The sequence below is a fragment of the Microtus pennsylvanicus genome, chromosome 11, assembly GCF_037038515.1.
Source record: "Microtus pennsylvanicus isolate mMicPen1 chromosome 11, mMicPen1.hap1, whole genome shotgun sequence".
Classification (NCBI taxonomy): Eukaryota; Metazoa; Chordata; class Mammalia; order Rodentia; family Cricetidae; genus Microtus; species Microtus pennsylvanicus.
Genome location: NC_134589.1, coordinates 1,593,743 through 1,605,282, shown reverse-complemented (window position 1 = coordinate 1,605,282; position 11,540 = coordinate 1,593,743). Strand labels below are relative to the sequence as shown.

Genomic DNA, 11,540 nt, shown 5'->3' with positions numbered 1-11,540 from the left:
CCAACTCTAAGTGGCCTTTAGAACTGATCTCTGAACCCTGTCCCCAGGCTGCTCTGAAGACACCTTGGCTGGAAAGCTGGGGGGATGAAGTTGTCTTCTGAGTCTCCTGCAGAGTTGAAGCGTCCTCAGCTTACCTTCTGCACACCAGGCTTTGACACTCCAGACTGTCTGTGTTGCACAGTGTAGCACACACACGCACGCACGCGCGCACACACACACACATACCACAACTGATGGATAATGGTTCTGGGCACAGGAACAAGGCACTGGGAGCAGGGTGATCGCTTCAGGCGCTTTTATTAGGTTCCACTGCAGGGCTAGGGTCAAAGAAATGCTAGTTCACACCCAGCCGATGCACACCTATGAGCCCAACAGAGCCAGAGTGGGAACGCCCATGGCCCAGGAGCAGGCTGGTCAGGGCAAGGCCAGGGCTGGCCCCATCTCTCAGCCTGGGTTCACTTGGGTAGGTATACCCACCAACACCCCTTTCTGGGTCATAACGCCTGATGGCAGAGGGATTAGAGGTGGGACTCGGGCCACCTCCATGTAGGAGGAGGTAGCTGAGCTGCTCAGGCCTGAACCTTCTGTAGGGCTCGCACCAGGCTGGTGGCATCAGCTTGACTTTCTTTGGACAACAAAATAAAGTGCGCTACTGAACAAAGAGTAACTCAAAACCATAAGCAGAGAAATTACAACAATTTCTTTAGCTGAAAGACAGAGAAAACAAGAATTATGTGGATGTCAGCGCATGAGAAAAAGTAAATGACTTTGCAGACAAAGATGAGTGGGGAAGGAGTGGCAAGAGGGTCTCCAGGGTTTATGCTGCCCAGCACCTGCCCAGCGTGAAGAACGGGGCTAGTACAGTTGGCATGGGGACACAGCTGTGCCAGGACATCCAGTCTACCAGATCTCAAGGACCAGGAAAGACAGAAATGTGAAGCCCTAGCCAGGGAGACCACCAGGAGGGAGGGAAATAACCCCGACCCTCCAGGATGATCCTAGCAATACTAAACCAAACTCAATGGGTCCACAGCCCCAGGGCCTCGGACTACAGATCACCTGCCAGGTGAAACCAGAGACACTAACCCCAGCCCTGCCACACGAAAGCCTAGCAGACCAGTGTGCTGCCTGCGGGGCCGAGGGCGTGGAAGGCAGCATGGGTACACTCCACTAGCCGGACACTGGCCTCCAGCAGTCTGTGGTTGGCATAGCCCTTCCCAGGGTGAGGATAGCCGACTTAGCTCTCATTAAGGCAAAGAGGCATCAAGATATCCGTGTCTTACCTGGGTAAAGGCTGTCACAACAGAGCCACAAGGACACTCAGAGACCATCTTTAATTGCCCTCACGGTGGCTGTCTCAACTGCCACAGCACTGTGCAAGGCCTTGGGTAAAGGAACAGTGCTGGGGGAGGGGACCACAATCCCAGGGCTGGCCCATAGACTCCAAGGGGCTGACCCCTAGCAAGAGCCACCCAGGCTACCAGCTGCCAGCATCCTGTGGCGTGGTAGGAAAGTCTCAGGCACTGAGGTTTGCTTCAGAGGAGAACTGATGGTGGCCCCTGCCCAATAACCACCTGAACACCCAGGAGGGCTGCACTAAAGGAGGAAAGAAAGCAGAATTAAGTCGCTCTCGCTCCTGTCTGTGCAGTTTTATCTTAAAAACAATAAATAAAAGTTTTCTGGGCAGGAATTATTGATAACTGATTTCAGGCAAGGGCAGGGGTACAGGTCATACCTAGCCACACATGCTCCCAACGGGAGGGAACAGAGACAGCCAGGAGCATCCATCCAAAAACTGGGGAGAAGGTGGGAGGCAGAAAACAAAAAGCATAGAGGAAGGAAAGATAGCAGGGTGACAGCAGCAACCTCTCTCTGCACCCCAATTTCGAGTGATAGTTCAGAGGCGCTCAGTCCTTCCAATACAGTGGGGAGCTACTAACTAGGTGAGGCATGTGGGGTGCTCTTGGGCAGGGCTGCTCTGCCCTTCCAGTTTGGAGGTTCTGTTCAACCCTAGCATAGCAGCTGGGGCTCTTTCTCTTCAAGATCCGCACTGAGAAGCCTCAGTGTATATCCGGAATGCCGGGGGGCTGGCTCCGCTGCTTCAGGGTTGTGGGCGTCAGGCCTTACAGGAAACACGTGGCGCTCCAGGCTTTAGAGCGGGCTAGGTTGGCCCAGTCCTGCTCAGCAGAGGCCCAGAGCCCTAGGTCCTGGGGAGGTTGCACATCTCGCAGTGGCCGGTGCCAGGCTGGTTCATGAAGGTGCAGTGCTGACAGGCCCACATGGCAGAGGTAGCAGCACGTGCAGAGCCCCCGACCGCACCATACTCCGGGATGCCTGGGAGCTGCACACCGACAGTGCCTGCAGGGTAAAGAGCAGGGAGAACTCATCACTTCTGTACCATGAGGCAGGGGGGCTCACAAATCCAAACTGTTAGCACATCTGCACTAGACGCCTGCTCCCTTGTCGCTAGGTAGAACTGTCACTCCCCTGTGGTGGGCATCTGGGTAGTTTCATTCTTACATCAACTCTTTGTGGACTTGGATCTTCCTCTCTCCTGTAAAGGTCCAGCAGGAAGATGGCCACATCAGAGGCCATTCCTTGTTTTGTTTTTTCCAAACAGGGTTTCTCTGTGTAACAGTCCTCGCTGTCTTTGAACTCACTTTTGTAGACCAGGCTGGCCTCAAACTCAAAGAGATCTGCCTGCTTCTGCCTCCCAAGTGCTGGCTTAAAGGTGTGCCATCACCTCCAGCTCTGTAGCATTTCCTAAGATATTCAAACCCACTCCCAAGTAGAGTTCAAGTCTTTTTTTGTTTGTTTGTTTGTTTTTTTTGTTTTGTTTTTGTTTTTTGAGACAGGGTTCCTCTGTGGTTTTGGAGCCTGTCCTGGAACTAGCTCTTGTAGACCAGGCTGGTCTCGAACTCACAGAGATCCGCCTGTCTCTGCCTCCCAAGTGCTGGGATTAAAGGCGTGCGCCACTACCACCCGGCTAGAGTTCAAGTCTTATCTGTTTGTTTTTTGCTGTTTTGGGTTTTTGTTTGTTTGTTTGTTTTTCATTTTAGCTACTCTGATGAACATGTAGTAGCAGCCAAAGTTTTCACTGCAATTTCCTGGATGAGAAATGATAGTACATTCCTACGTCTTCTTCTGTGAAATGTGTTAACGAGCCTTTTCTTAAGTTCCTGACTGTTCGCAGTTCTTACTCCTTTAGGTGGGAGGGACACGTCATCTGTGTGAGTTCCAAACACTGTCTCCCTGTTGGTGCCTTTTCAGGGTGCCAGCAGTCTTCTTCAAATAATACAACTGTTTAATTTTCAACTTAAATAATTTTCTTTTGTTGCTTGGGCAAGCGCTATGCCAACAAGCAACAACAGCAGCCAACCCTGAACTCAGTGCATAGCCCAGTGCTAATAAGTGCTGGGATTTACGGGTGTGCCACCATAGGCTGATTTACCAGATTTGGGGTTGGTGTTTGTCTCTGCCTGACCTGAAATTCCTGAATCCTCTAAAAGAATTTTTGCCTACTCCAAGAACTTTTTAAGATTTAAGTGTAGGTCTCCAGCCCCCTCCACCCTCTCTTTGGTTTCCAAGACAGGGTTTCTCTGTGTAGCCCAGGCTGTCGTGGAACTTGCTCTGAAGGAAGATAGATGTAGGTCTTAACTAAGCTAAGTGACCCATTCTGAGCTGGTCTTCCAAGCACCCAGTGTGCACTGCAGCCACTGATCTGTTTCCCAGCTGCCTCAGCACACTCTCCTGTGAGCGCCACCCTTCCCTTCAGTCTGCGGTCTGACGAGCTCTTCCGCCTTCATGTCAGCACCGTGCTGTTGGATCACTCAAGTTTCACACTGAGGTCGGGCAGTGTGACTGCTCTAGCTTTTACCTTGCCTTTCATATGGTCTTGGCTTTTTTAGATTCTCTGTGTCTCTAAATAAATGTTAGAATCTGTTAATTTTAATTTACTTTAGAAAGGTTGTCAGAGAGCCGGGCGGTGGTGGCACACGCCTTTAATCCCAGCACTCGGGAGGCAGAGGCAGGCGGATCTCTGTGAGGCCAGCCTGGTCTACAGAGCTAGTTCCAGGACAGGAACCAAAAACTACGGAGAAACCCTGTCTCGAAAAATCCAAAAAAAAAAAAAAAAAAAAAAAAAGGTTGTCAGAAAACAAGACCCTTGGGAACACCCAGAGTGCATTAGGCAAGCTCTGTGCTGAAGCCACCACGGCACAGGAGAGTGCTAAGTATAAAGGATGCCACTCTAGCCCGAAGAGTCAGTCTGTCTAGGAGATGTTGTTTTCCCAATGTTAATGACTGCAGTTTCAGTCAAAAACACACAGAAAAATTTTGTTGCTGTTTTTTGAGACAGGATTTCACTGTATAACAGCCTTGGCTGTCCTGGAACTCTGCATACCAGGCTGGCCTCCAACCCAAGCGATCTGCCTACCACTGCCTCCCATGCTTAGATTAAAGGTGTGCATATGTCACCATGCCCGGCCCAGGTGTCTTGTTTTGTGATGCTGTTGCAACAGTACTTGGTTTTCAGTACCAACCTTGTGCACAGGACTGGACAACCAGACACTAGCTTCTTAGGATTCCTAGAGTCTGTCACTGCCGCACTGGCAGCTGTCACATCATGGCGACCCTAGTGCTCACAAGATCTTTAGATATTTCAAGGGTCTATCTGGGGCATACAATATGCAGCCTAAAACGCTGCAAACTCATGGATTATCGCTGGGATATACCCAGCCAGAAAGGCTCCAAGGAGGTCCCTGGATTAGAGGTCCAGGGTTTCCACGACAGAGCTCATGCTCCACACTGGGGACAGGGGACACTTACTGCACAGCTGCTCAATGGTGGCCCACTGTTCAGACTTTTTCCACGTCTGTGCTAGCTCCTCGTTTCTGGTCCTCACAGCTTCTAGCAGCAGGCTGATGCTGTCCTGCAAGAAGCCACAAAGAAGGTTCCACTTTGCTGATTGAGGGAAAAGACTCTATCTTTTCTTCCCTTGATATCAATAACAACTTTAAAAAAATTGAAAAAAAAAACCCCTCAGGCTGTCACTGCAAAGTGCAAGATACATACATTAGCTCTAACTGGGAATCCAACTTAAGGGCAGAGTATTTGCCTATTGTGCAAAGAACTGGGTTCATTCCCCAGTATAAAGATAGAAAAAAAAGGTATTAAATATATTAAATATATACATTTAAATGCTAAAGTTAACTAAAACTTAAATTCTGCTTAAGTAGTCCCAATAACAAAGAAGACACATCCCTGGGTCCTAGAACCAGAGAGTTGAATAGGAGCCCAAGTCTCTAAGACCTGTTCTCTCCACTGTGCCTGTAAACACCTATGGCCTTTGGGGGTCAACATACAGAGAAAGGTCTCTACGATAAGGTTCTCAGTACCTCTCAAAAATGTTTTCTAACAGGTGTAATGGCAAAAACAGCCATGCTGGACGGAAAGGTGGACCTGATGCAGACAGACCCTTTTGTCACCTTGTATTCAGATGCAGGCTTGGCTTATCCTGAATTCAGAAGGCTGATCACAATCAGAAAACACACAGTCCCTCATATAGAGTATCATGCTAGGTGGTGGACATGTTAATGTATATATACTAATATATATATATGTGTGTGAGAATATATATAAACTCAGCAAGATAGATGTACAATTACATCTAGCTGCTGGACAGAAATATCCTGAGAGTGAGCCTTCTATTTTGTCAACCTTAGGGAAAAGGCTGAGTTAGTGTCATCAAGTTCAGAAAGACTGGTTTTTATCTCCCTGGCATTTCTATGGATCTCAGGGAAAGACGGACCATGGAAAAAGGGCACTCATGCTGTGGATGCCAAGGCACACAGAGGCTTCCTGGCGGGGCCTGCTGCCCTGCCCTGTTAGAGAACATCTACCATCTGCAAAACAGTCATCCACTTCCCCTTATGGTGTATACTGAAAATGCCAACTGTGCAATGGTGTGTGCAGGACCTGGAAACTGGCCAATCCTTCCGGGCCCAGCCATAGACAGTACTGGCTCACAAGGAGAGGCAGCATCAGGAAACAGCAATGGCATTGGCTCTGAGGCTGTGCAACAGGGGCTGTCTGTACTGTGGGATCCCTAAGGCTCCAGGCTAGAGGACACAGCCCACTTCCATCTGCTCTTCAGGTGAATCTCAATAACCAAACTCCCTTCACCTCAAAGGGTAAAGGTCAAATATCTCCATCAACAGTGAAGTTCCCATGTGAAGTGCATCGGGCAGCTATCTCCTGACAACACGCTTCACCCCAGTACTTGGGATCTGAGGAAAGACAGCAAGAGGGAGGTAGAGCTGGTACCTGCAACGGCATGACTTCATTGGTGACCAGAAACAGCAGGAGATGGAAGTCAGAGATGGTATCCAAGAACACGGATGAGGTATTCTGGGACAAGTAGGTGGCCAAACTATGGAAGTCCTAAGGAAACGGTCAAGAAAGAAGGTGGAGAATCAATGTTTTCTCACCACTCCCTAGCACTACCCCGGGGAAAGGCACAGCTCCTACTAACACAGTCCATTAGACAGCAGGGACGCATCACCCTGCTTCAGCATGGGGTCCAGGGCGCGTGTGGCGCTCCAGCCCAGGGGAAGCCTTCAGTACACCTGACCTAGGTATTTAAGTGGGCCCAGATACAAGACATTGGTCAGATAAACAGAAAACATCCCTTTACCTACCCCTAGCTGTCTTGAAACTCTATGTACCAGGCTGGCCTTGAAATAACAGAGGTCGGCCTACCCCTGCCTCCCGAGTGCTGGGATTAAAGGCGTGCGCCACCACCGCCCGGCCTCTAACATTGATTTTATTTTTCCCAAAAAGTGCCTTTTTCACACTTCCTCCATTTATTATTGGACAAGTCCCATGAGGCCCTGTTCTGGGTATTGGTCACTTGATGCCTGTTTTTCACCATGCTTAAATCCTCGAAGCCCTTGACCTACAGAGACAGGCTCCAAAGCTACAGAGAAACCCTGTCTCGAAAAACATAAAACAAAAAAAACAAAAACAAAAAAAAAAATCAATGTTAGATAAACAATTAGAAATTGCTTTAAATTTTGTCTTTGAAACAAAGAGCTTACCTGTGTCTCACCCAGCACATCCCGGTTTTCAATAGGAAACGGATTTTGCGAAATAGAAAAAGTGTAAACTGGATCCTTAGGGAAGGTGGTTGTGATCTAAAGAAAACAACAGCAACACTGTGACAGGGTCCAGAAAGAGGACAAAGGCACCAGACAGCCACCTGAACCCAGGAGCTATGTGTTGAAGGGAACAGGAAACTGTGTTATCCTCAAATGGGGAAACAAACTAACGAATGTTCGCATCTTAGGAGTGCTACCATCCGAGCAGCCCTGGGTCTGTCAGGGGCCGACACAGCACCTGACTGCAGCATCAGGACCACTGGGGGCTCTGCCGCTATGCTCACTCTGCTACAAGGCCAGTTCATCCTGGTCAAGTTGGGGAACTACAGAAAAGAACAGAGAACACAAGAGGCAGACTGAGGGCATAAAATTCTCAACATTAGGCTTGGCGGCAAGTGTAGAGTCCATCTGTGTGGGCCTGAGAAATACCAATTAACTCCAAGAGTCTCTGAGAAGCCATTTCAGGGGACCCACAGTCTTTGCAGACAGGGCTGAGAGTCACTCGTGGGCAGCTATTTTCCTCCAAGGTGAGTGAGCCTAAGACAAGACTTTTCTACCAAAGGTAAGCCAATTCTTTCCTCCATGCAGAGGGCATTTTAAATCTAACACATAATCAATAGAAGCCCCAGGGTCACTGGTGAATGAGCAGTAATCAATACAAACACAGGTTTTAGTCCCCTTGGCAGAGGCCCCTTTCCCACAAAAGCACATACGTGCAAGTGACCAACACTTCTGTGGACACACTTCTCTCTGCCCGTGACACTAGCGTCATCAGGCCACGCCCCTCCAGATATAGAACAGCTATGCTAACTACCGCGGGACTATTTCTGAAGAACGAAACGTTGCTCTGGCCGCTGTGATCTGTTTCCTACATCAGCAAAGGCTATTTCTGGACTCAGCTGTGCCAATGTCAGCACGCTGCAAGGACAAGCTGATGCTCAGAGACGGCTGGTCCTCACACGTGCTGAGGCAGAGGACGGGAGCGGACCCCACACGGAGCACTGAGTACGTAACCAAGAACACAGTTCCAACTACGTCTGAACAAGTTGTAAGCAAAAGCCTCTTCTAGGTCGGCACAAACAGGAGTGGGAGGATGGCTGCGGAACATTTGCTAGTATTTACCAGTAATCCAGAGTTATTTGTGGTTCACACTTGTAACCTGGTTATTCAAGAGGCCAAAGCAGGATGAGTCTGAGGGCTGCTGGGTAACTAAAGGAGAGCCTATCTATCTCAACTGAGGGAGAGCCTATCTCAAAATAACTCCTTAAACAAAAGGGGTGGGGGGTGACAGTGTGCCTGCCTAGGAAATAAATACAAGGCTATGCACTCAAATCTCCAAGGGCGAGGGGTATTTAACCTTGTAGGAGACCCAGGAGAACAACACAATCGAAGTCTGTGGTGCCTCAAAGGAATCCACCCCTGCAGAGTGTCCTGGGTTCACACTTGCATTGTAGGAAGCAGTCATCCCTGGACTTGGGAGATGACCCAGGCATGCAAAATCTCTGCTGTCACACAGCTATCCAATCTCAGATTTAAGAAGATACGATGGGTGGGGTGGCTTATACCTTTAATCCCAGCACTAGGAGGCAGAAGTAGGGAGATCTCTATAGGGCCAGCCTGGTCTACATAGTGATTACCAGGACAGCCAGAGCTACGTAAATGAGACTCTGTCTCTACGGGGAGGGTGGTGGTGGTGTCCAAAAAACACCAAACAAGTAAGAGTAACAAAAAACCCAGCAGATATGTTGGGCATGGTGGTTCATGCCTCTAATTCCAGCCCAGAGGAGGCAGAGGCAGAATTACAAGTTTGAGGCCAGTGAGGACCACATAGTATGACTCTGTCTTTAAAAAAAAAGGGGGGGGGGAACCTGTCCTAGTCCGGGTCTGTGCTATCTCCTGCACCAGGTAAAGAGCCAAACAGCACTCTGGGTACCTGCCTAATGCTCTCCCAGGCCTCATTTTCCTACGGACAGAGAACACGGGCACTCCAGGACAGACTGTTCCCCAGCAACACAGTGCTGCTGAAACACAGGGGCTGGAGGGGGGGGGGGGCTTGGAAGCTCATCCTAAATCACACTGACTCTTCCACCAATCTGCTTTCATCTTAATTACACCCCAGGTAGTATAAAAACAGATGCCTTTACAGCCTAGGTAATAAATATGTTCTCAGGAGCTGTCAACTGAAATGGAACATCTCTGGGTTAGGCTCAGGGGTACTCTCTGCTCAAATGCCTGAGTCATATACCCATCCTGAGTCCAGCCCCCAGCCCGACACTGGCAGCCATGCTACTCCATGCCCCGTGGCCAGTGACACAAATGTAGCCCTGTGACCATCACATTCTCTAGTGTGGAACAGAGACTCAGAAGCAGCAGCAGCACAGCCAGCTCCTCCTACCTCCTAGGTTTGCCCAGAGACAACACTGGTCCCACTACTCACAGACACTAAGTTATACATGTGTCCCCAGGACACTCAAGATGGAGTGGCCCCAGGAGTACTACTCTGTGTCAGGCAGGGCAACCTCTGTTACCTCCTGGGAAGCTGGCAGTTACCAGCCTAGATATATAGAACTCTTCAGATCCCCTTGGGACTCGGCCCCATGAGCCACTGCCCTCCAGAGGTCACGGGGGAGCTGGAGGCAGGTGTCCTTGGTTTGCACTTCAACAGGAAGAAAGTCAATCCTGAAGTTGTTTAAACTATGCAGTTTCTGGAAACATGGGGACTGATAATCAAAAAACAATCCTTGGGACAGCATGCTGGTTCAAATCTTCCTCCAGGGCACCACCCAGGAGTCCTGGCCTTCAGGGGCTAGGGAACCAGAGTGTGAGCGTGGGCACAGACGAGTACTCACATCTATGATCAGATACTCCACAGGCAGGGGACGGGCCAGCTGGGTGATCTCATTGCCAAACTTGTCTATGTCCTGAAACAATCAAAGGTCAACACCAGGTCAACAGTGACATTATTCTTTTTCACACCACACTTTTTAATTATTATTATATTATTTTATCATTATTTTTATAACAGCATCTCAGACTGACTTGAATGGAATTTACTATGTGGACCAGGTTGGCATTGAACTTGTGGCAATCCTGCCTCTGTTTTGCCAGGGCTGGTATTAAAGGTGTGTAACTCTATGCCCGGCTCTTTTAGGAAATTATGATTTATTTAGTCAGGCACGGTAGCACACACCTTTAATCCCGGTAAGAAAATCTCTGAGTTCGAGGCCAGCCTGGTTCCCATAAGTGAGTCCAGGACTAGAAACCTGTCCACAAGACATGATTTTGTGGAAATGCATAAATGAAAAGCAGAAGGAAAATCTATCAGTTCCGAGGCACCTGGTAAGAGGGGATATACTACGCACCCACCCCAGCTTAACCGGGCACCACAGACAGGGAGCAGTGAAAACAGCTCAGGTTTTCTAAGGCTGGACTTGTGTCCATCACAGTCACTTACACCTTTAATCCCAGCATCTGGGGGGCAGATGCAGGCAGATCTCTATGAATTTGAGGCCATCCTAGTCTACAAACCAGATCTACATAGAGAAACCCCGTCTTGAAAAACTATAAATAAATGAATTAAATTAAATATAAAAAAATTACACTTCTGAAAACCGGACTTTGTAAAAAAAAAATCAGCGCATACACAAACTAAAGACATGTACAAAAAGGTGTATATACACACACATGTACACACGCACAAACACACATACAAAATCACCACCAATATGTCAAAGTCTAAACCTGTTTTGCTTTGTCAGATGCACAGAACATAAAGTTTAATTATGGGGAAAAACGGTCAACATATGTTCATTAATCATAAAATGACAATTAGATCTGATTTATGTCAAACATGCTGAGTTCAAACAGAGCTCTAGAAATAAATTCCTAAGGACTGATGCTGTTTATTAAAAATCCTACAGGAGGAGTCGGTTTCTATCTAAATCACCACCTAACATTGAGTCATTCATGTATATAAATTATGTGTTCATAATTTCTAATTCTAAGTCCTTACACAAGAGTTTGTTTATTGAAGCCCTCAGACCCAGACTGTTTGCCAACCATGTGTTCCCAAGGTGTGCCATGGGGCCACTCCCAGCACGCCACACCTGCCAGGGAGCCGCAGAGACCCAGGCTGTCTTCTCAATCACTGCAAGCTGTTCAAGCTAAGTCAAACTCACCACCCTACTAGGACATCGCTGGCCCCACACTGGTCCTGTTTCTCGTCTGTCACCTACAGAGGCTCCAACAAAGACTTCATCTGCCTCCTGTGTTACCTACTATGCTCCACTGACCAGGGGTAGGGTTACTTGTCCTGTCCTTCCCCACACATGTGACCACAGGGTCAGGATGGCCTCCATGTTACGGCAGTGGTTCCACAGATGT

The 11,540-nt window shown here is 48.6% G+C and overlaps 1 protein-coding gene across 1 annotated transcript in view; it reads right to left on the bottom strand.

The window, feature by feature from the left end:
* Positions 1–278: 278 nt before the first annotated feature.
* The window catches only part of Nploc4 (NPL4 homolog, ubiquitin recognition factor), a 45,223-nt gene continuing 33,961 nt past the window's right edge, over positions 279–11,540 (bottom strand). The window contains exons 13-17 of the mRNA XM_075989857.1: positions 10,007–10,078; positions 7,098–7,193; positions 6,325–6,441; positions 4,828–4,930; positions 279–2,358 (exon numbers count right to left, since the gene is read on the bottom strand). Of these exons, the coding sequence (XP_075845972.1) occupies positions 2,201–2,358; positions 4,828–4,930; positions 6,325–6,441; positions 7,098–7,193; positions 10,007–10,078 (546 nt within the window). The 3' untranslated portion in view covers positions 279–2,200. The remainder of the gene's footprint in view (positions 2,359–4,827; positions 4,931–6,324; positions 6,442–7,097; positions 7,194–10,006; positions 10,079–11,540) is intronic.